This window comes from Mytilus edulis, chromosome 3 (genome assembly GCF_963676685.1).
Source record: "Mytilus edulis chromosome 3, xbMytEdul2.2, whole genome shotgun sequence".
NCBI lineage: Eukaryota > Metazoa > Mollusca > Bivalvia > Mytilida > Mytilidae > Mytilus > Mytilus edulis.
In genome coordinates this window covers 6551787-6578471 of record NC_092346.1, presented here as the reverse complement: position 1 = coordinate 6578471, position 26685 = coordinate 6551787, and the positions used below count along the sequence as shown (strand labels likewise).

Here is a 26685-nt window from a genome sequence, read left to right as displayed (position 1 = left end):
TGTCATTTTCCGTAATACGAAACGTAATGTGGAATTTCCATGCTCCAATTTCTGTTTCTCCCGCATGCTAATTTCTACGCCATTAATATTAGTCAGTGCATTTGATTATACCAGGATAACAGTCTAATAACATAATAAGAAATAAAACACATTACTGTTTCCTTGAGATCTTCAACAAATATCGTATAGTGAGCAATCTCAAGACGACTGACCCTTTTGGTGTTCCTAATATCATGCATGTCAATTAAAATTTTATTATCATGCATCGGATTTGGTCCGGATCCGATTTTTTATTACAGCACAGAAAACCAATGATATTTAAAAACTAATACCGAAAATGTATGTACACGAAGAAGTCAATTTCCTTTCTGAAAAATTTATTTAATTTATTTATGTAAACAAAAAATAATGGACTGCCGCTAATACAAACAATATGATACAACTTTTATAAAAGAATAAAGTTTCTATTTCCTCCACGTTGCACGTAGTTTATCTAACAAAAGGCAATAGCAAACAATATGTTTATGCACCCGTAAAAAAATTTACGGGACGTAAAATGGTATAGAAATGCCCGCGTCCGTCTGTCCGTCGTAAATATGGTACATCATATTATCATTAAACTGAACATGGTTGTTTTTTTCAGTCATGATGGTCAAACGGTCTGTATCATTTTTGGTGAACTTTATAAGTTACAGGACTTTGTAACTAGAACAGGTTTTTTTACAGTTTGCGCTGCATCTAGAAAACGTTTTATGACTATTGCTCTAAACTTTACGCACTTCTTAGTTATATAATTCTGAAGAACTTGTATATACTTTTGAGAATGATTCAGAATTTGATTTTAGAGTTATTGAGTTTATGACAAAAAGGGGCTGGGGGTTCACATGTCGCGCCGTATCTCAGAAACTATCTATAATAATTGCATAGAACTTCACATACTTTTTAGTTAAATTATTCTTAAGATCTGTATACTTTTTTGTGATGATTCTTTAATTCATTTTTGAGTTCTTGAATTTTTATTGAGCTTCAATTTGGGGATCATATAAAACATGTTGTGATATATAAACTTATTATTGAGCAAGAATAATGAATGAGTCAGGATATACCTAGCATGACTTCCGTACAACCCCCGTGTTATATTTTAAAAACATATATTATGTTGGTTTTTTTTTTCATGAGACGAAGGGCGTATCATGCGCTCTTAGCGCAGCTGTTTATTTTTTCTTTATTTTTTTTTATAGATATATTATAGAAATGACGGAATGACAGAAAATACAATGCAATTTTCAATATAATTAATATTTCCGAATGGCATAACTCTTTTAAAGAATAGTTGATATGCACTGATTTTCGAACGTGTCCATACGATATCAGTTTTATAGAAAGTTGGCAAGAATTGTACATTTGAAAAATCTGATTAACCAGAAGTCCGGAAGGACAGACAGGGGAATGGACATGCGGTATTTTATGTACGCGCTGTGGTGAAAAATATATATAGTTATTTACCAATAAAATTACGCTATGAGAGAATGATTTTAATTGCAACTAACCGTAATATATCCAGTCCTCTCGCTATTAATTCAGTCATTTTTTGCCAAATCAAAAATTTCAAAATTATAGTTTTTCTGTCTGGACAAAAGCATCCATTAGCAAATTGAAGATTCTCCTTTGTAAGATTTTGCTTCTGTTTTCTGACCACATAAAACAGAAGATGTGGTATAATTGCCAATTAGACAACTCTCATCAAGAGACAAACATGACACAGAAATTAACAACTATAGGTCTTCAACAATGAGCAAAGCCCATACCGCATAGTCAGCTATACAAGGTCCCGAAATGACAAGGTAAAACAACTCAAACGAGAAAAGAAACGGCAAATTTGATTACTGTCCAAACGACGCTAACTTTTTTAAAATTCGTATCAACAAAAACGGATTTTCTCAGTGATAAAAACGTGAATTAAAGGATATTAATTAAGGAGTATGTGTAATGAAACAGCAGCCAACCAAACAAAACAAAACAAAGAACAACATCTAGAGGTCATCATACAGTATGAAATAATATACGAGTGTGTACAGTAAATGTACCTGTATGTCATGTTCTAAATTGCCGAGTCTTAAATTTTTGAAAGCAGTAAAAAATAATCAACAGTCCGTAATAACTTTTCTTGAGAAGTTTCTCACTTAGACCACAAACACAGAGAGGTATTTGTTATTCACATGATTTTACTTCCGAAAACAATGTTACCAATTTATAGATAGTACTTTACAAGTAACATTTATACATCTGAAAAATATCGCCGGTAATTTGAAGCGATAACGTCGAAATTGTCTGCCAGCCACGTCATGCACTTTAGCGCTAACGTTGAGGTTACAAAGGGGTGACGCAATTTTTTAGGATAAATCGTGATTATCATGGAATCCAGCACGGTGACCTATATTTTTTTATTTGAGATTTAGAGAAAGCATGACAAAATGCAGTTTATGCAGAAAAATGATAAAAATGACATTTTCAGAAACAGTTTTTTTCCATTTTTTTAGGTTTAGAAAAATACCACTTTGAGCATCTGGTCCGCAATGTCAAGCAAGACTTGAATAATTTTATAGTTATTCGTATAGTGATTTATTTTTTTCCTTATTGCCACTTATCACAGCTTCAGATTGAACCCGATCTTAATAATTTACGACGAAGAATATCTGCTCCAAAAATTTTATAACATTACCTAATTTTTTTACAAAATTGCACAAATCCCCAATTTTCAGCCTCAATTTTCTCGAAAACAAGCACGGTAACCTATGTTTTATTTTGTGTTTTATTTTATAACTCGCCAAGGCCTACAACATATTTCAAAATTATAAAAATGACATTATATCGAGAAACTGTATCGGATGCCCTTAAATTAAAAATCAATAAACCAGAGGATATTTTTACACAGAAACAATACCGAATGAAACAAGGTCCGTCAGCAATTCATTTACAGAATAATGCCAGTCACTGTGGCAGTGATCACTCATACCACAAACCTAAAGAGGGCACATTTTGAATTAAAATTGAAAAAATTAGAGATAAAGCAAAGATAAACTGAGGATTTTGGGATAAGACCTCCTTATGTATGGTCTATACAGCTACTTCCATTAAAAGAAGACTTAAAAATTATGAAGGAGATCATATAGCCATCAGTTAAGTAATTTCAAAACATTCTTTTTCAGGAATAGTTCCAGATTTTTGTCAGATGTCATCATAAAGGGTGCAGTTCATCTAGACAGTTTTCATCATGACAGCCAATTATAGATCAGTATCTGTTAATTAAATATCAGCTAATGCTCATCCAATCTCCTGTGCCAAAGGAGCCAGTCTATAACTTTGTTATACCAGTTCATTCCTCTGATGAGCACATCCAACAGGATGGCCTCGCTTTCAACAGAGGAAGAAAACTATGTTAGAATGAGTTTGTTACTAACAGGAATTTCTCCACGGGCAGCTAGAACTTTCTTCGATAGTGAATTTGATCCAACATGTTTATATGCCTCACTGAAAAAAGAGCATTGCAACTTGAAGGACTTAAAAAGCAAACACAGAATCAACCAATCACAATGGAATCACATGTTCCCAAGATATCCTGGTTAGTACAGAAAGCCAAATCTTATAACCTACTGTTGTTTTCTGTCAGTTTCATTAGAATGGAGATAACAATATTGTATTTTAAGCTCTGACGGCATCAATTGGGGATTTGATGGTCGCAAATACCTATTTACTGTCTCCGCTAACACGTCGCCAGTAAACTTAATTTGCGACCATCAAATCCCCAATTGATGCCGTCGGAGCTTAAAATACAATACAGTTATCTCCTAAATATATGCACATGAAATATTCTTGGCTACTGTTATATTTTTAAAGACATTTTTTGGGTGTCACTTCATTGAAAGGTAATCACAGTAACTAAGACAGTCGTGCAGTTTGGAGTTTATTTAGGACATACTACAATGAAATTTATCAAGTCAAAAATTATATGTTCCACTATTAAAAACATTCATATCTACACTATGCTATGTAAATTTGCACTTATTTGGCATTGTGCCATATTTTTCATGTGAATACTGTGGAATTGTTATTATTTGTGTAAACACAGTTAGATACCATTTTTTTTTAATTTCTTTGGTAATTCTAAAATTTAAATGTTCAATGAAGTTCAAATATTCTATAGGTTTGCAGACATAAGCTTGATAAGTAAAAGCATAGTTCTAATGCAACAACGTTTGTAACGTTAATTTTGATTGGATAACGTCACTTTTATACATGGCATCAATTGACAATTGATGCTATGGGACGTAAGCGCAAGCGCAGACAGCATATGACAGATTTTAAATGCATGTTTTAACGTTGTTTTCTGTCAGTTTCATTAGGATGGTGATAACAATATTGTATTTTAAGCTCCGACTGCATCAATTATGGATTTGATGGTTGCAAATACACGTTTACTGTCTCCGCTAACACGTCACCAGTAAACTTAATTTACGACCATCAAATCCCCAATTGATGCCGTCGGAGCTTAAAATACAATACAGTTATCTCATTAATTCAAGTATCCACAATAATATACATTTTCATCAACCCAGGAAAATTGGCAACCATGAAAAAAAAAATGAATCCACAGTACACTGTCTCCGTCACAAATTTAAAGATACCACAGTTTGGGAAAGATTTTGAAATCCCTGCTCTTACCATTAAAAAAAAGTCAATGTTAATAAAGAAGGGGGGAAAACAAAGCTGTTGTGTGTCAAAATTTGAATTTTTCAATATGTTTTATTAAAATAAAAACATTTCGCTAGTATTACTGAACATACTAAAATGTAACTTAATATTTAGAAAGCATCTTTTGTAATGTGTGTAGGCTAAATATTTAAACATTTTCTGTTCTTATAGAATTTCAAATTTCAATTCTTGCACAATAAACCCTGCATTTTTGTTATGCCTAAATGCTTTTCTAGGGACGCAGTCTTCTTGGAGTATTATGATATAAATTTACATTCTTGCTGTATGAATAGTAGATTCAAGAAAAGTGAATAAAAGAGCAATATAAACCACAAGAAAAGTAGATTAAACACCGAAAGATTATTGCATAACTAGATTAACATAACTAGATTAATATTATTAGATTAGAATTTTTTATGACTGTTAATAAACATTACATTGTGACCTTAAACTACCAGTCATCAATGTTGAAATTATTATTTTTTCAGATGTTCCAGATTCCAAGACATTTGACATTCAATTGATGATAACACTTCTTAGAAACTTCACTAATATAACCCATCCTCATGGTGGATTTGACTGTTTACCTACTGACATCGAAACCACACCAGGAGCCGATTTGGCTAGAATTAAATACTACAGGAACTACTTGGCTCACCTGCATGATGTAAAAGTAGGAACTACATACTTCAACATAGCATGGGACATTATATCTGGGGTAGGTATTATCAATCTGTCTACAACAAACGCTAATCAAACTTGAAGATAATTAAATTTTGAGAAAACAGGTTTGAATTTTGTTCAGCTGAGTATTTTCCTGAATTGATAAACATTTTGCTATTAAGAATTTGTTTTTATCATCACTAACAACAGTCTGCAATGTGATATGTAATAATGTAATGTATAGCGGCATGGCATAAATGTGTTTAAATATAAAGAACTCACTTCAAACTTTAAGGATGTTTGCTGCTCAGTTTCAAAATAAATAACTTTCCATAAAACTAGTATATTGATAGGGGATTAATTGAGGAATAAAAAAAACAAGAAAAACATAGGGGTCAATGTGCTTGTTTTTCGAGATATAAGCCATCAGAATTTTGGCGGGAAAATGTCCTCTCTTGATTTTTTACAGCTTTATCATTGACCAGTTAAAGTTCCCAAACACTATTAAAAAATAAATTAGATTTTATAAGACTTTTTCAAATGGCTTATAATTATACATGTAAAAGATTTATAAAAAGAAAAATAGGGGTTCATGGGCAAATTTTTTTAAGGCAATTAAATGGATAAAACCAGAAGATTTTGAAAATCTGCCAAAAATTCCAAAACATGACAAGCAAACATCCTTAAGCCTCCATTTTGTGGAAACAGAGCCACCTATAATTTCTCATTGGTATAAAAACTAAGTAGAAGTTAATTTTTTATGCCCCTTTACTGGGGGTATTACATGTATGGTATACCTTTGTCTGTCCGTCTGTCCCTCCGTCTTCGACATGTCAGACAGTAAGTGGGAAATTTTGGTATATGGTTTATATCTATTGACATTTATTTTTTATAAATTTAATATTATATATTTCTGAGTTATGGGTTTTTGGAAAGATTAAAACTTGTTCTACATCTTTACTTAGGCACTGGCCTCCCTAACAACATGACAGGTTAGCTACTATTACTAAATGTATTCACACTGAAATATAGTTCCCTATAGTTCCATGTATGTGCACATAATACACATATAACATTGTATAAACTGACAAAATGGGTATATTTTTAGAGCAATTCATTTAAGAATGTATGTCATAAAGGTGTGTTGATGTGCAGGCTTTTTTAAAAAACATTTTGATTAGGTAATTGGGTATTGATACAGTACTAGTATGATTGACAACTGTGATTTTCAACAAACAATCAGAGACAAGGTAGACCTTTAATTACAATGCCCCATCTCCTAAACTGTCAATCAAATTGACCACATTACCTTTCAACCTCTGTCTTACATAATTATACATACCCATCAATATACAATTCAATATACAAATATTTGACCTTATAATTGAATACACAAATGTATATATTAGATGCTTGACTTATATAAGGATGATAGATTTATTTATTGCCTATTTCTTTTGATCTACGTTACATAAAGTGATTCTGCAAATTATTGATTGATTGATTGTTGGTTGCTTAATGTCCAGTGGCAAATATTTCATGCATATTCAGGACGAGAACAAGTTCACAATAAATACAATATGTAGGTTGATACAATAGAGGCCATCTGGGATGATGGTCAGGAAAATTTGACTGCCACTGGAAAATGAGGGTATATTGGATAGGGACAGAATTTTGGCCTTGCAACAGGCCACCTACGGACCCCTCAAAGAGTTGTTGCAAGGGTTCTTAATGTGCAAAGAGCGTGGCATTCTCCTTACGCGAGGCATCGGATTTAACGTCCCCCTTCTGACCGGACGTGACTACAAACTTGATACAGCCCGCACAGCCAAAAGGACGCCCCACTTCGGCAAGCGTTTTACTGTCGGTCGGGAGAAGACCAAGTGACCATATTTCTATACCCCAGTCACCCTTGGGGGATTCTGCAAATTATGTCTGTAAGATTTATAACGATTAATGGATTAACAAGATCTTTTTAAAAAAAAATGAAATATGAATATAAATATGAATATATAAATCATTATTAAATGGTATTCAAGTAAGGCCTATAATTTACTAAAATAAATTTCCTATTATCATCTGTAATTAATCAACAATTTTGATTAGTTCACTTATTTTTTTTTTTATCAGGAATTGGCTTGAAACAGTTTTAAAATTTTAAAACTTTTAATTATAACAAACCATTGTTTATTAGTTTATTCCCCATCACTTATAATGAGTAATAGAATTAATGTACTTGGTATATGGGTTATTAAATTGCAATGTCTGTATGTCCATCAGACAGGATTCACCTGACCTTGACCTCATTTCATGGAACAGTGATCAAGGTTAAAGTTGCATGATTAGGTCCATTTCTCTATAAGCAGTAGGAAAACTCTATGTGATGCATGGAATAACTGTATAATGGTTACATGTCAGTATGTCAGGTTTCATCTGAACTTTACCTCATTTTCATTGTTCATTGGTCAATGTTAAGTTTTGGTGTTTTGGTCTGTTTTTCAATTACTATAAGCAATAGGACTCTATCTGGTGTATGAAATAATTATAAGGTGTACATGTCTGTCTGGCAGGTATCATCTGACCTTGAACTCATTTGTGTTTTTGTCTGTTTAAGTTCTTTAAGTATCTGGTCAACTATATTTAGTGTATAAGATGATTATAAAGGTACTGATGTTATTCTAGCCAGTATAATATCATTATTGCAAATGAGACAACTTACCACAAGAGACTTAAAATAGCTCAGAATTTAATAGCTACAGGACACCGTATGACCTTCAACAAAGCCCATACCGCTAAGTCAGCTATAAAAGGCCATGAAATCACAAATGCAAAACAATATTAATTCAAATGAAAAAACTAATGGCCTAATAAATGAATAAAAAAATGAAAGAACAAAATTTGTAAAACAGCAACAAAGGACAACACTAAAAATTACGGGCTCTTGACTTGGAAGAAGCACATACATAATATATAATGTGGCTGGGTTAAACATGTTAAGGGGATCCCAACCCTCACCTTACCTGGGACAGTGGTGTAGGTTACAAGAGCGCAATTATTTGTTTACATTTAACTGGAGAGTTTTTTACCCCAAGATGGTACTCAGAATAGAATCCTATACGGCTTCTGATTGGTTGATACAGGATTGGAATTACATTTAATCGAAAGCTTATCCAATTAGGTTTAAAAATTGCCGAAAATCATATTCACATTTTACGAAGTATAGAAAATATCTTCAATTTCTGCACGTCGGAGCCATTAAAAATATGCCTTTTTCATTAAGCGAAAAAAGTAGACGATTTTTTTCAACTGCATTTTAAGGCAATTTGAGCCGCATGACCCTATATTTTTTTTTGGTTGTAATGCAACACTGGTATTTCTAGTAACAGGAACTGCCACCCGTTTTTCGCTAGTTTGCGTAGTCTTTGAGAAAAAAATACGGAACACTAGTGGTACCCTATGGAAAATGCATTACGAATAATTGCGCTCTTGTAACCTGTAACAGTATATAGATTCAATATTACAAATGTATAAGAGTTATTGCCCTTTGATCACAATTTTAACATTTTTTTGCGTTTTACCTTCTATCTTTCAAAAAATATAATTGAAAACAGGAAACTTAAGCAAAAATGATTAGCAAGACAAGATTTACTATTGAGACAATTTGGAGGAAACTCATCCCTGAAGTGTTTGCCCTGTGATGACCTTTTTTTGGTGTTTTTTGCCTTTTACTTTAAAAATTATAAAGGAAAAAAACTAGAATGAGCAAAATGAAAAATGATCACCAAGACAGGATCTACTCTAAAGGTGGAAATATACGATACAAAAGAAGATGTGTTTTGAGCAAAAACTTACATGACAAAAGAAGATAAAGAGAAACTAATCACTCATTGATTAGTAAAACAATATTAACAAAACAGAGATTTTTGTCATGAATTCTATTCTTGTCAACTTTACTGTCCTTTATTAAATATGCAATAGACCAAGGTGAGTGGCACAGTCTATGATAAAAATGAGAAAGGAAATAGGGAATGTGTCAAAGCGACAACAACCCGACCACAGAACAGACAACAGCCGAAGGCCACCAATGGGTCTTCAATGTAGCGAGAAACTCCCGTACAGTGATAATGGACGTCATACTAAACTCCGAGTTATACACAAGAAACTAAAATTTAAAATCATACAAGACTAACAAAGGCCAGAGGCTCCTGACTTGGGACAGGCGCAAAAATATGGCAGGTTAAACATGTTTTTTGAGATCTCAACCCTCCCCTATACCTTTAGCCAATGTAGAAAATCAAACACACAACAAAATGCACAGTAAAACTCAGTTTAAGTGAAGTCTGAGTCTGATGTCAGAAAAGGTAACAAAAGAAACTAAACAAAATGACAATAATACATACATTAACAAAGGACTTAACTAGCAGTTGCAGACAAGCCAGCTCCAGACCTCAATTATACTGATTGAAAGATTAAGTCTTCATCATATGAATATTAAGCACAATACCTCCCATGACGGGTTTAGTATTATACCATCATAAAATAAATGAGAAGAACATAACCCGTGTCATGCCAACAACTGGTTTTAGGATAAATGTGTTTAATTCCGATGCAAAGACCCAATAAGTGAATCAATATCAAAGCCAAATATACCATCTTTAATGACCTCACAACAGTATCGTAACTATAAATCCCTTCTTAATAAATCTGTTGAAAGGTTTTTTTAGCTTTTGAAGTTAATCTGACATTTTTGTGCTTTGTAAAGAATATTACCATAAAAGATTGGATGTGAAATACCTGACCATATAAGATGTCTGCATGTTGAGTTATATTTACAAATGATGTCCTTGTACCGATAATAAAATTAAGTAAATGTTTTGACTAGTTTGTGATATCGAAAACCCTGGTGTAATAATTTTTCAGTAATACATAAATTTCTCTCCCTAAAATGTAATATATGTTGTTACATACATGACTGTATCATACAAGTTGAAATATATAAACACCATAAGATGGTAACAAGGGAACGTCACCATCTAAAAATGGATTATTAATGATAGATAATGAAAAATCATCTCTTTTATCATAAATTTTTGTATAAAGCTTCCTGTTTATAATATAGATATCAAGATTGACGAAAGGACAGTGGTCATTGTTAGTATTAGCTTTATTTAAAGTTAGTTCAACAGGATAAATTTCTTTATTATACATACTGAAGTCGTCTTTATTATTTATTACAATCATATGAAATTGTTGGCAATGCAAAGTAATCAGGTTTCGTTTGTGATGATATATCTATCAGTGTATATGTTAATTTGATAAACACACAAATTAAGATTGTTCTAATTGATAATTAGGCCATAGAAAGATTAGGAGGACAGCATATGAAGGAGGAGTGTGATCAACTAAGAACCAAAACACTGGACCAGACAAACAAAGAAATCATGATGGATATCAAACGTTCTAATGATGAAATCAGGGAACTGAGAGAGTCACTTGATAGTTTAAAAAGATCCCATGATGATCTGCAAAAAGCTCATTCTGATATGAAAAGATCTAATGAAGTCCTTCAAAATAATCATACAGAAATGACAAAAGAAGTGAAAAGATTGAAAAGTGTTCAAAATGATACAGTACCCTGGAATGTTAGAGGTAAACAATTGTTTTATTAAGCTGACTAAATAAGTATTATACTTTGGAAGTATTTGACAGTGCAAACCATCTTTGTTGTAATACAACTGCAAACTTAAAATTAACAATTAATTTTAAATTTCAGCACAATATTGGTACAACACTCTTTAATAACAAATGTAGGTTGACCCATCTTTCTCGTTTTGAAATGCCTGTACCAAGTTAGGAATATGGCAGTTGTTTTAATATGACCTTGAAGGTGTTATGGTGTTGTCTGCTTCTGCGTCTCAACACATTTTGGTTCAAAAGCAATAACTTGAGTTTAAGTTCATGGATATCTATGAAATTTAAGCATTAGTTTCTACACCAATAAAAAATGGTTTGGATATTAGTGGTTGGATATTTTCTTTTTATAATTGGTCCAAAAAAGGTAAGTTTTACTGGTTCATGGGAAATAAATTGGTTCACAGACTGTCACAATAACTTTAATTAAAGTGTATGGATGTGTAAGACTTTCAAGTACAAGGTTCCATTCCTCAAATTAAGATCATTTTTTGTTTTTATTTCATGCAAAAAATCCAAATACCTGGCAGGGGAAGTTACAGATTTTAAAGTGAAATGTCTTGTTGTTCTTTATCCTACAAGAAAACTTTCCCAAGAGCAGAAGATTAAATTTTGTCTGAATATTTTTCAAAACCTTCATGTAAATTGATGGCGTTAAAAAAGATATTGACCTATCAAATCAGTTTATATCATTTCATCTGCACATCCTAAGTCGTTTGGGTTGAGCAGTTTACCAAGCCGTGCAGATTAAATGACATATATATACATGTTCTGACTTGCTTTTAAGGTTGGGATTGTTTTTAGGCAGTTAAGCTGCCTTATGCTACCACCCTAGATTTGTGTTCTTCCTACTGAATGGTGTAAAAAGTGCTATTGTTGTTATCTAGCTGGTTTATTATGTTATTAACAACTAATTGGGCACTTTTTTCATACTTTCAATTCTGGAATACAAAAATTATTATTAGAAAAACCTTAAATAATCGTCAAACTGCTCAAATTTTTTTTTAGCTGCACATAGGAAGTAGTGCTCAATAGAAATCTGTATGTAGTTTATTATCCCATGTATTTTTGTATGGTGGCCGATTAAGGCTATTTCTCGTTTTCGTGTTTTCGCCCTTCATATTCTATAGGGCAAAAACGTGAAAACTCAAAAACGAAAACACGAAGTAAAAAAACGTGAAGTTGAAAACGTGAAAAGGCGAGGTGGAAAATGCGAAAAACACGAAGTTGGAAAAGTGAAAAGGCAAAATATTTTTTTTTTAATAATTGTATATTAAAAGGCATTTTATACAAATGTATCTGTTTTTAAATTTGTTCAGTCAACAAAGAATGTAAAGGAATTGTCTAATTTACGAAAATATTTTAAGTGCATCACAGATATGAAATTTATATGACAATCATTTGATGGACTCATACTTTGTAGTCTTGTCTCCAATTGTATTTAAAATGATATGTTAAAATAACATGTATATAGCGTTTCGCATTTTCGACCTTGAGGTTTGTATTTTCGATTTCGCGTTTTCGCCCTATAGAATATAAAGGGCGAAAACGCAAAATGGCCTTAACCAGCCACCATACTTTGGGCTTCGATGTCAAGAGCAATTATATGAAATATTTCATTGGCGAAAACCTCTAATTACAAGTAGTTTACATTTCCCAAAAGGCAAAAGGTGCAGGAATATTGTTCATGTACCTCAAATCTCTATGATAGAGGAAATAAAGTTATATATTATAGTAGTCTTAGTTGGCGGTAATTTTAACTTACATGAAACGTAAGCTTGTAAGTATTCTGGTGTTATAAAGTAAGTTTTGTTAATCATGATGTATGTACATTTAAATTGCTTTCTTGTAATATATTATTCCATTTATCACTGAACTTGCAAAAGTTGTTGTTGTTTTATGAATGAAAATCGACATTGATGGGATGTTTTAAGAAATGTGTACAACTTGTCTGATACAAAATGTACCAAGTCCACTCGGACCGTCTAAGAAGACAACTCGGACCGCTTGTCAGATTTACTTAGGGTTACATAAAATGTTAGACTAACATTTTTAGTGGATCCATGTTAAACTAACATGTCTAGTGAAACGATGAATCTTTCATTTGTGTATTCATACTATAGAACTCTATGGGATTTTATTTTTTACCAAATAAAATATAGGGTGAGTCCCTGGGGGTTAACCCACCCCCTTCAATTTAAAAATGTGCCTTTATCTTGTAAACAGTTGCAGTTCTCACCCCAAATTTGGGGGAGGGGGGTAAAAAAGAAATGGGAGTGACAATTTTTTTTTTTAAGATTTAAAAAATTAAAAAGAAAATTTCTTTAAATATTTTTTTGGGCCAAAAAAAGGGTGGATGGGGTTGAGTAAAATATTTAATTTTTTTTTTTTGGGGGGGGGGGGGTCATTTCTAAACAGCATAGTGTATGCACAAAAGCAAAAAAAAAAAAGGGGGGGTAATAAAAAAAAAATTGGGGGGGGGGATGGTCAATTTGCAACAGCTTGGTGTTTTGAACAATAGCATATAATTGAATATAAATTCAAAGTTCTTTGACTACAGTTATTTTGTGTCAGAAACCTATTCCTACAATCCAAATTCAGACCTGAATTCAAGCACGAATATTATTTTCGTTTATAGAAAACTTTTAAACAGTCAAGATCACCACCCCATCACTACATATATTCAGGTATGGGACAATAAATCAAATCAAATGAAATATAGGGCGAGTCAACCCAACCCCCTTCTTTTTGAAAACTTGTAAACGGTTTAGATCCCACATCCTAAAACCATATATATTCGTGTATGGGACAATAAACTAAATCCCTTTTTGAGAACTTGTAAACAGTTAGATAACCATATTAACTCCTGTTAGTCATTTCAAGAAGATTTGAATAATATAAAGGGTCAATCTCCTAGGCGTCACATATGCATTTCATTTTACTAGACCTTACCAATTTGTACTGGACTTTGCCCAATGTCAGATGACTATGGGAATGAGGAATTATGGGAGCTCTGTTATGAAGACTTCCTAACAAATCTTCTTTTTCTTTTTCTTTTTTTTTTTTTCGGGGGGAGGGGGGGGGGTATTGTCTTAGCTGTTTAGGAATAAGGGGCCAAAGAAGAGACAAAAAACATGCATTTTTCTAGTTTCAGGACAATAATTGATGTAAAAGAGTATAGATTTCAATGGAATATTACCTCAAGGTACCATCCTTCAAAAGGAAAGTTTGGAATGATTATTGGAGGACCATTGGAAATGTTGTTAAATACTGTGGATTCATTTATTTTCGTGGGTATCAATTTTCGTGGATTGCTAAAAACTTGCATATTCATTGATATTTGATTTCGTTGTTATGCCAGTCTCTATAGCTATACACAGAGCCTATTGAAAATTTGCAATTCGTTGAACATTTGAATTCGTGGTTCACCTGTACCCACGAAACCCACGAAAATTTGTATCCAACGAATAATAATGAATCCACAATAATAAGAAGCTTAAAAAGGGCAGTAAACAAGTACTAATCCAGTTTTGCATTTTGGGTGGTTTGGAAGAAAAAATGGCTGATACAAAGAACATTAAATGGCATTTTTAAGTCATTCTGACATTAATATGTAACACTCAGAAACGTGTCCTTCCCCCCAAACGTGGCTGATTCCCCCAAATGTCTCTATATCGATGTCACTGAACTGCAAAACATGTTTAGTTGTAAAAGTGCGCCAGCGCTTGTCATATGTATAATCGCCCAAACATGTCTAATCCCTCAAACAAGTCCGTATCATTTTCTTCTTCTTCTTTTACTGGAACTATTATTCGTGTCCATATAATAACTATGTAGGTTATTTTGTTATTGCTTTTTCATTAACGTATACTCATTTGACTTTTTCATAAAAAAATTAAAATAAATCACTTAAGGTCATTTTAAACCGGCAGTATATATAACCTGGGTAAAAGTGGGGGCGTCCATTCGGCTATGTTTGATGTAAATGTAAGTAGCCATGCTCAGTTAAGTTGTAGATATTAAATAAGGTACCTCATGTAGGTGAATGTCCCTTTCTCTGTGCATTAAAACCTTTGAAGCAATTTACTCTTTTATGGTGCCATCAGTTGTATTTTAGATAGCAAAATTTTTTATGATTTCCGCATTATTTTTATTTAAAATGGCCTCTTGTGGAGAGTAATGTCTCATTGGTCATCATACCACATCTTCTTTATTATTATTATATCTATTACATAATGGAGATTGAAATAGTTTCTTACTGAAGTCATAAAAATCTTTACTCGCTCTTATTATACGACCGCAAAAATTGAAATTTTTTTGTCGTATATTGGTATCACGTTGGCGTCGTCGTTGTCGTCGTAGTTGTCGTCGTCGTCCGAAGACATTTGGTTTTCGCACTATAACTTTAGTATAAGTAAATAGAAATCAATGAAATTTTGACAAAAGGTTTATGACCACCAAAGGAAGGTTGGGATTAATTTTGGGAGTTTTATTCCAACAGTTTAGGATTTAAGGGCCAAAAAAGGCCCCAAATAAGCATTATTCTTGGTTTTCGCACAATAACTTTAGTATAAGTGAATAGAAATCAATGAAATTTAAACACAAGGTTTATGACCACAAAAGGAAGGTTGGGATTGATTTTGGGAGTTTTGGTCCCAACAGTTTAGGAATAAGGGACCCAAAGGGTCCAAAATTAAACTTTGTTTGATTTTATCAAAAATTTAATAATTGGGGTTCTTTGATATGCCAAATCTAACTGTGTATGTAGATTCTCAGTTTTCAAGTTGGTCCAAATCAGGATCAAAAATTATTATATTAAGTATTGTGCAGTAGCAAGAAATGTTCAATTGCACAGTATTCAGTAATAGCAAGAAATCTTCAATTGCACAGTATTGTGCAATAGCAAGAAATTTTCAATTGCACAGTATTGCGCAATAGCAAGAAATCTTCAATTGCACAGTATTGTGCAATAGCAAGTATTTTCAATTGCACAGTTTTGCGCAATAGCCAGAAATATCTAATTGCGCAATAGCAAGAAATTTTCAATTGGAGTTATCTTTCTTTGTCCAGAATAGTAGTTGAAACAACTTAAATCATTGTTTTATACAATATACAATGTAAATTCACTTTTACTACCAACTGATAAATTAAAATAATCTTTACCATTCAGTGATAACAAGCACTTTTTTTACATTTTAATATTTTATGATGTATTTAAATGAGTAGTTATTGTTGCAAACTCCATTAGAAATTTGAAATGAGATCAGTTTTGGAATAAGGGAAAGGGGGATGTGAAAAAAAAATTGGGGGGGGGGGGTTAATTTTTCTCATTTCAGATTTCATAAATAAAAATAAAATTTCTTCAAACATTTTTTTGAGAGGATTAATATTCAACAGCATAGTGAATTGCTCAACTATTTAATCACAATCCAAATTTAGAGCTGAATCCAGCTTGAATGTTGTGTCCATACTTGCCCCAACCGTTCAGGGTTCAACCTCTGCGGTCGTATAAAGCTGCGCCCTGCGGAGCATCTGTTTTTTTTAAAAATTCAACAACAATTAGAGTTAATCATGAATAACTGTAAAAATTTAGACCCAATCCTAAATTCCCGGTATGATAATAGAACCTATCTTCAGTATTTATTGTTAACATGATGTTCAAATAATGCATGAAGTATTTGGCACTGGCCGTTATGTCTCTTGATCGTGTGTATTGAGTGATGCTGGAATTAAACCTAGAATTTATTAAAAAAAAAACAGATAACTAGTTTATGATTTGAAGAGCGTGTAAAATATCAAAGCTGTTGACAAAAGTGAAAACAATGCTGCTGAAAGCCAGCTGTGCAATATTCGAATAAATATAAAAGAATCTTTGCAACTGGACAATAAGCAATTTCAGTCAAAAGTTAATTCACAATTACATATCAAATTTGGAATTATGATAATCATTAAAAACCGGCATTAAACTAAATAATGCTAATAAATGTGTGTCCCCAATCATAGAATTGCCGTAAACGTTATCGATTTCATTTAGGACATACATGTATACAGCGCTTAAAAATGTGAGAAGTTCTGGCGTTTAAAAGTGGACACGTTTGGGCGAATAACAATTATTGGACACGTTAGGGGGTTATGAAATCGGACACGTTTGGATAATATTGAACATTATGGACACGTTTGGGAGTGTTACAAATATATGTTGAAAAGCAAAAATAATCATTGATGAAAGATTTGAGTATAACAATAAGAGGTGAGCAATTCAGGCTCTTTAGAGCCTCTTGTTTTAGTTCACACACAGTAACTTATGTTAATGTGTATGGATCCCTCTGAAAGTTTCATACCACAAAGGGAATTCGGAGGTTTGGATTAAGTTTGAGGGTAATTGCCACATACGTTTAAAAAGTAGTGGAAAAAAGGGCCAAAATAATTGTTAATTTTATAGTTGCTAGACCATCACTTGTGTTAAACTTTATGGAACTCTCTAAAATTTTACAATCTTCCTGAAAAGAAAATATTCTTCAAAATCGAAAAATAAAATTGGGGTGTTTCAGAAAGTTTATGGGGAGTGTTTCAAATTTTTTGGGGAACGATATTTTTTTTCTTCTAGATTTTTCGACATTTCAATTTTCTTTCAAAAGGAATTTGTCTGTTTAAAGCTTCAGGTTAAAGTTTTTGGTCAAGGTAGTTTTTGATGAAGTTTAAGTCCAATCAACTTGAAACTTGAATCATGTTCACTTTGTTATGATCTTTTTAGTATTAATGCCAAATTAGAGTTTTTACTACAATATCATTGTCTACTGAACATAGAAAATGCGTCTGTCCCACTTCAGGTTTAAATTTTGGTCCAGGTAGTTTTTGATGAAGTTGAAGTCCAATCAACTTTAAACTAAGTACACATGTTCCCTATGATATTATTTTCTAATTTTAATGCAAAATTAGAGATTTGACCCAAAATTCCAAGCCTATTGAACATAGAAAATGATAGTGCAAGTGGGGCATGCGTGCCCGTACGAAAATTTCAACAGGAGTTCAACTGGATTTCAGCTGGACTTGAGACGTATTCCAGTCTGACTTTGAAAAGTCCAGTCTGACATGAGCCGTACACGTACTTTTTCTTATACTTCGGTTATTTGCCAGCCGGTATTTTCTTAAAAGTCCAACCGCACTTTTTGTAATTCTGACAAAAAAATAAACACGGCTGGACTTTTGAGGGAAATTATTCTTTCTGTAGAATGATCAGCAGGATTTTTGTCTTAGAAAATTTTACAGTCATTTATGAGCAGGAATTAAGACTTAGAAAATTTTCATCAGCCAAATCTTCCCTTACAGAAATAAAAAGTTTGTCTGTTCTTTGAAAGGAACAATTTCTATCAAAATGGAAAAGAGTTATAAATGAAAATTTGCAAGTTATAATAATGATATCATATTTTTTTTACAATATATATACTTTAAGATCAAACTATAAGATGTGATCTTTTCCCCTAAAATTTTCAATTCCATTATAAAATATTTAAAATAGACTGTAAATGGAAAGTTGAAATTTAATATAGGTGATATAATTTTGATTGAATTATATCCCAGTTAAATATGTTTTCAACAATTATTTAACATTTTTACTTTTTCATGAAATAAAACCCCTAGCAAAATTACATCTATTAATAGGTTAACTTTATACATTTTCTAGTATATTTATATTTAATAAGATGAACATGATGAATGCATTAAATAAATAATTATCATCATTCTTTAATATCAATTAGAAACTTGAGCCATAACAGTGATTTAATAGCAGTAGTCTTGTAGAGAGTGCCATCTGTTTTCAATTAACCGCAGTCTGGACAGGCCACAGGAAGTAGCATCTACACAGAGGTTGATCATGAGGCCATTTGAAGGATAACACATTTCTAAATACATATATCTGCAATAACTATCACTTTTATTAAACATTTCATAATTGAACAAATTAATAATCGATTTTCTTTTTTTTTAATATATCACATATTCAAAATTAAGACATATGCAAGAAGTCATAAGAAGAAAAATTTGCACAGCTCCTCAAACAACCTCATGTATTGCAATACAACAAAATTTGAATTTGGAATAAACAGGAAGATGTGTCTTCTTTCTTAAACAAAATGAGAAATTTAAATTGGATGTATTAAGAAAATGTTTGGAAGAAGTTCTTTTCACATTATATTAGAGAAGATGGATCCTTCTGACTGGCATCAATTTCAATTTAGGAAGATTGCTGTTTGCATGTATTTTGGATTGCATATTCTGGTAAGTACAATCTGATATGCTCTTTTTTCTTCAACATATTGATGAAATGATTACAACATTATAAATAGCTTAATTTTTATTTTTGAAGAGTAAAAAGAATTAAAAAAACTACATTAAATACTTAATTATGCAAAATATTTCAGTTTCAGTGATTTTCAAAGCTTTACTGCATATTATGCACTTTAGATTTATTTAGACAGAAGTCTTAATATATATAAATCATGATAATTATAACCACACATTTTTAGGAGTAAGCATTTAGCTTCACAATTCCCCGTTTCTTGATTTTGCCAGTAAGACAGTAAAAAAAAGAAAAAGAAATAAGCAGTATATGCATATACATTGTATATAATGCCATCTGGTTTTATTTTTTTTATTTTCAGATTATAACAAGGGATGCATATCATAACAGACGAATCCACCATCTGAAGAAAAACTAAGCAGTAGTAATCAAGAGGAAGGGTTCTGCAGGGGTGGAACCCCCCCTTTTTTGTGGATCAGCCCCTGCTAAGATCATCTTTAAAGGTCAAACAGAACTTTTTGAAGTCCAGCTGAACTTTTATGAGTTCAGCTGGACTTCTTAAAGTTCAGCCGGACTTTGTAAAGTCCAGCTGAACTTTATAGAGGCCATATTTTTTCCAGAAATGCCGGTTGGATTTTTTCAGACGTACTTTTATGAAAGTCCAGTTGGACTTTCTGAACCGGACTCCTGCTAATTTAAATATTTCGAGCCGGTTTACGGCTAATTTCGCTGAAAGTCCAGCCGGGTTATCCATTATAACACATTCAAAGAAAATTCCAAATAATTATTATAAGTACGGTTCTCAGTACGGCTAATGTCCAGCCGGAGTACGTGTCATGTTTTTCGTACGGGAGTACAATGGACACATCCTTGTTTCATAATTTTTGCACTTTTTTTTCACCAAAATTTTCATTGATTATTTCGAATTTGTACATAAAGCAACAAATACTAATAGGGCAGGAGATGCACACTAAATAGGATATGTAAATGCAAATATTGTTCAACGACACAGTATTATGCAATATCAGCCTTGCGCAATAGTAAGAAATCTTCAATTGAAAATATAACAAATCTTTTAACAAATATCAATCAGATAATTTTTTTTATTCTTAAATTTTTTGGGGTTCTACCCTTGAATTACATGTATTACTTTTATTCTAGTAGTCTTTCGTGTTAAATTGTGGGCTTTGTTTATATGCCTTTTTAGCTCACCTTGTCCGAAGAGCCAGGTGAGCTATTCTCATCAATTGGCGTCCGTCGTCCGTTTTGTCGTCATTATTGTTTTACATTTTTAAAGAGATCCATTGAATGGAATTGAACCAAACATGGCATGAATGTTCCTTATGAGGTGCTGAACAAGTGCTGTTACTTTGTAGCCGATCCATCATCCAAGATGGCCACCAGCGGGGGACTTAGTTTAACATAGGACCCTACGGGAAATACATACAAATGTCTTCTTTTAGAGAACCACTGAATGGAATGAAGCAAAATATAGCATGAATGTCCCTTATGAAGTGCTGACCAAGTGTTGTTACTTTGTAGTTGATCCATCATTCAAGATTGCCACCAGCTGGGGACTTAGTTTAACATAGGATCCCTTGGGAAATACATACAAATGACTTCTTTTAGAGAACAACTGAATGGAATGGAACCAAAAATAGCATGACTGTTCCTTATGAGGTGCTGACCAAGTGTTGTTACTTTGTAGCCAATCCATCATCCAAGATAACATAGGACACTATAAGAAATACGTACAAATGTCATCTCTTAGAGAACCACAGAATGGAATGCAATATTAAACAAAATTTTGCCTCAATCAATATTTAGTATCTGTTATGATTTTATCTTGTTTTATATGATTTCAAAATCCCAAGTAGAGTCAGGTGAGCGACACAGGCTCTCGAGAGCCTCTAGTTGTGTTTCTTTGTTACATATGGCATGGCTCTGTACTTGTACATCCCGTCATAGTCTTGTTGTGCTGTGGTCAGTTTTTGTATTCTTTTCTTTCAGTTTTTTTAATGTGCTATGTCTAGATGCCTTATTGTGTTTCTTTGTTACATAATTGTTTGTTTTTATAGTGATTAAGATTATAACATAATGTTGACTGCTTTTCCCCTATTATCCTTGTTTATTTATTCACATATCTTTGTGATATATAATCGCATTTTATGTGACTGTTAAACAAGTGAGAGGTTTAGCTAGCTATAAAACCAGGTTTAATCCACCATTTTTTTCACACACAAATGCCTGTACCAAGTGAAATGTAACAGTTGTTATCCATTTGTTTGATGTGTTTGAGCTTTTGATTTTGCCATTTGAAAAGGGACATTTCGTTTTGAATTTTCTTTGGAGTTTTGGTACTTTTCATCTTCGCTAGCCAAGGTTTACGATCGAGACCCCTTCTCTTCACCCTTGGCGGAATAAGCTAGAATTTCAGTGACATGAGGTAATGATTGCCATTGGTCTCAGTCGTAACTTGCTGCATCCAATCAAAATTTGCCTTTTAGATATTTGGATGATATTTTGGCTCTCAATAATGACGACTTCAGTATGTATATTAAAGAAATTTATCCTGTTGAACTTACTTTAAATAAAGCTAATAATATCAATGACCACTGCCCTTTCCTCGATCTTGATATCTATATCACTAACGGAAAGCTGAATACTAAAATTTATGATAAAAGAGATGATTTTTCATTTCCTATCGTTATTATCCATTTTTAGATGGTGACGTTCCCTTGTCACCATCTTACGGTGTTTATATATCTCAACTTGTACGAATCGCTCGTATATGTAACAATGTTTTAGATTTTAACGAGAGAAATTTATGTATCACTGAAAAATTATTACACCAGGGTTTTCGATATCACAAACTAGTCAAAACATTTACTAAATTTTATCATCGGTATAAGGGCATCATTCGTAAATATAGCTCAACATGCAGACTTCTTATACGTTCAGGTATTTCACATCGAATTTTTTATGGAAATATTCTTTATAAAGCACAAAGGTGTCAGTATTCACCTCAAAAACTAACAAAACCTTTGAATAGACTTATTAAGAAGGGATATAGTTACGATACTGTTGTCAGGTCATTAAAGATTGCATATTTTGGCATTAATATTGATTCACTTATAGGGTCTTTGCATCTTAACTAAACACATTTATTCAAAAACCAGTTGTTGGCATGACACGGGTTATGTTCTTCTCATATATGTTATGATGGTATGATACTAAACCCCTAACGGGAAGGATTGTGCCTGATGTTCATATGATGAAATCATAATCTTTCAGTCAGTTTAATTGAAGTCTGGAGCTGGCATGTCAGTTAACTGCTAGTAGTCTGTTGTTATTTATGTATTATTGTCATTTTGTTTATTTTCTTTGGTTACATCTTCTGACATCAGACTCGGACTTCTCTTGAACTGAATTTTAATGTGCGTATTGCTATGCGTTTACTTTTCTACATTTGCTAGAGGTATAGGAGGAGGGTTGAGATCTCACAAACATGTTTAACCCCGCCGCATTTTTGCGCCTGTCCCAAGTCAGGAGCCTCTGGCCTTTGTTAGTCTTGTATTATTTTAATTTTAGTTTCTTGTGTACAATTTTGAAATTAGTATGGCGTTCATTATCACTGAACTAGTATATATTTGTTTAGGGGCTAGTTGAAGGACGCCTCCAGGTGCGGGAATTTCTCGCTACATTGAAGACCTGTTGGTGACCTTCTGCTGTTGTTTTTTTTTCTATGGTCGGGTTGTTGTCTCTTTGGCACATTCCCCATTTCCATTCTCAATTTTACTTTAAGATGACCACATGTAAATGTAGAAATTGTCAATTAAAAATTGCCATGCGCTGATTGAGCTACACGGCATTACTCACTACATTTAACTATAGACTTTCCGTTTTGAATTTTACTCAGAGTTTTTTTTTTTTTTTTTGTAGTTTAACTTTTTGGTATTATATGGATATTTGACCCCATTTTTAAATTCAGGTTCAAAGTATCTAAAATTCTCTCTGTTTGATTTCATCAAAAAGTGAATTGTAGCAGCTCTATAGTATGCTGAATCTAGTTGTGCATCTTTGTTTTTTTATTTTAAGCCCTGTTATCATGCTTGTTAGTCCATATTTCATTACAAAGGTCCAAAAACAAAGTTGATTTCAAACTAAATTAGATGTTTAGATTTCGGATATCAAGTCATACTAGGTAAATTAAATGTTCCATTTCAAATTGTTTAGAACTTTGACCATATTTATTTTGTGTCAGAAACTAATATCATGTCAAAAATGAGTGTTTCAAAATCCAAATACAGACAGTATCAAGATTGACTGGTGTGTCCAAACTTGCTCCAATTGTTGAGGGTTCAACCTCTGCTGTCTTGTCAGGCATCGTTCTGCTAAGCATATTACTATTTTTAGAGTAAAAACACAATGGTTAATTTGTAATTATATCTGTTTGTGAATTTTAATCATTTCTTTTTATGTTTAAAGATGATAAAACAACTCGCATAATTTTTAGGTAAATGTTTATATACAGATTTTTGTTAATTTATATTCAGGGTCCATTATAATCCTGGTACTTTTGATAACTATATCCATAAACCACAACAATGTACAACCTACACCTTTATAAGATTAAAATATTCCTTAATTTATATTTCAGAAAGAATTAAAGAAACACTTAAAGCCTGGAAGGAAAATGATAAGATGTTTATAACCACAAGAGCTGCTCAAAAAGTACTTAAATCAATAAAGGAAAACAGTTGTGTTACTATAACTGCTAGTTCTGGTGTAGGAAAAACAGTCACTCTCCGACATGTAGCTTTACAAATGGCAGAAGAAGAGTATGATGTTCTTCTGGTGACAGATCCCGGCGATATTGTCAAGTTTAACAATTCAAATAAGAAAACATTGTTTGTTGTTGATGATTTATGTGGAAATTTTTCTGTTAACCAGAATGATATTAAAAGTTGGGAACCAGTCATTGAGGATATAAACCGAATTATTGATAAACAACAAACCAAAATAATAGCAGCATGTCGGTTGCAAGTGTATCAGGATGAGAAGTTTGAATCGTTATCAGTTTTCACCAAATCGTGTGTTTGTAATTTGTTATCAGAGAACATGTGTTTGTCAAAAACTGAAAAACAGTCAATTGCAGAATTATATCTGAAAACAGAAGCCTCGGCTATTACTGACTATTACAACTTATATGATTGTTTCCCTCTTTTATGTAAACTGTACCATGATAATCCTAATCTTAATGTTACAAAATTCTTTCGAAAACCTTTTTCAGTTTATGAAGCGGAGATTGAAAAGCTCCATAAAAAAGGACATCACACTAAATACTGTGCTTTGGCTTTATGCGTGATATTTAACAACAAACTAAAAGATGAAATGTTGACAGAAGAGGTAAATGAAGAAACAAAGATTATCTTTGAGAACACATTTGAGGCATGTAGATTAGACAGGGGAACATCAAGACTTGTATTACTGGATGAACTAAACTCACTTAAAGATACATTCATTAAGAAATCAAAAAACATATACAAGATCATACATGATAAAATATTTGACTTTCTAACTTACTTCTTTGGACAAAAAATAATTACTTGCTTAATAAAAAATGCAAACAGTGGTTTGATCAAGGAGAGATTTTCACTAGAAAAAACAGATTGCTTGGATGAGTTTATTACTGTCATACCTCAAGAGTATCATCAGTCATATATCCAGAGAATGATCAGTGATTGGTCAAATGGAAAAATTCAAGATGTATTTAATAATATAAATATGAAAATGTCTAATTTCAGACAGCAATTTCTTATTCATTTATTGAAACTTGATAAATTTCACCAAAGACAGCTTGCACACATCTGTAATAAACCCAAACATAGGGAAAGCATTGATGATGAGAATTATGATGATAATAATGAGGAGGAGGAGGAGGAGGAGGAGGAGGACAACGAGGATGACGATAATGATAATGGTGATGATGATAGTGTTCTTTTGAAATGTTGTATTATTGGTGATATTGGTTTGGTTCGATGGTGTTTTAATCTTGGTGTGGATGTTAACAAACGTAATTTTTATGGCGTGTCATCTTTAATGAAGGCGTGTGAACATGGTCACACAGAAATAGTAAAGATGTTGTTGGATGGAGGAGCAGACTGTAATAAATGTGATTGGTATGGTGAATCACCTGTAACGATGTCTTGTGAACATGGTCATACAGAAGTTGTAAAGATCTTATTAGACAGAGGGGCAGCCTATGATGAATGTGACATGTGTGGTCAGTCACCCGTAATGATGTCTTGTAAACATGGGCATACAGAAGTAGTTAAGATGTTGCTAGACAGAAGGGCAGACTTTAATAAATGCGATGAACGTGGACAGTCACCTCTAATGATGGCTTGTGCACATGGGCATACAGAAGTAGTAAAGATGTTGCTAGACAGAAGGGCAAACTTTAATAAATGTGACGGACATGGACAGTCACCTCTAATGATGGCTTGTGCACATGGTCATACAGAAATAGTAAAGATCTTGTTAGAAAGAGAAGCAGAGTGTGATGAGTGTGACCGTTATGGTGATTCACCTTTAATGATGTCTTGTAAACATGATAAGACAGACATAGTAAAGTTGTTGTTGAACAGAGGAGTAGACTGTAATAAGGGTGACAAATGTGGACAGTCACCTCTAATGATAGCTTGTGCACATGGTCATACAGAAATAGTAACGATGTTGTTAGACAGAGGGGCAGAATATGATAAATGTGACAAATTAAGTCATTCATCTGTTATGAAGGCTTGTGCACAAGGTCATACCGAAATAGTAAAGTTGTTGTTAGACAGAGGGGCAGACTATAATAAATGTGATGATGAGGGACAGTCACCTTTAATGAAGGCTTGTGCACAAAGTCATACAGAAATAGAAAAGTTGTTGTTAGACAGAGTAGCAAACTGCAATAAATGTGATGATCAGTCAGCTTAATGATAAATAGTGTAAAACTATAGTTTATATCTATGATTAAAGTTGAAATTTAAAATAAACATTACTGTTCGGATTGAGCCAAGGCTTTTTACTCAAGACCGGTTCTTTGACCTATAATTGCTTATTTTTTATACATTATTTCTTGGATGGTGTGTCGTCTCATTGGCACTCTCACTGCATCTATTTATTTCTAATTACCAAGGATTAAGAAAAAATGCAATGCGAAAATTGTTATATGATGAAATCATCGTGATATAACTGAGTTATAAATCCTTCGGCGTTGTTATAAG

At 32.7% G+C, this 26685-nt stretch overlaps 1 protein-coding gene across 1 annotated transcript in view; it reads left to right on the top strand.

Annotated features, from left to right (window-relative positions):
* LOC139514135 (uncharacterized) overlaps window positions 1-26472 on the top strand; it is a 30057-nt gene extending 3585 nt beyond the window's left edge. The window contains exons 2-5 of the mRNA XM_071302902.1: window positions 3210-3622; window positions 5241-5470; window positions 10770-11064; window positions 24069-26472. Of these exons, the coding sequence (XP_071159003.1) occupies window positions 3388-3622; window positions 5241-5470; window positions 10770-11064; window positions 24069-26395 (3087 nt within the window). The 5' untranslated portion in view covers window positions 3210-3387 and the 3' untranslated portion in view covers window positions 26396-26472. The remainder of the gene's footprint in view (window positions 1-3209; window positions 3623-5240; window positions 5471-10769; window positions 11065-24068) is intronic.
* The last annotated feature ends 213 nt before the right edge of the window (window positions 26473-26685 follow it).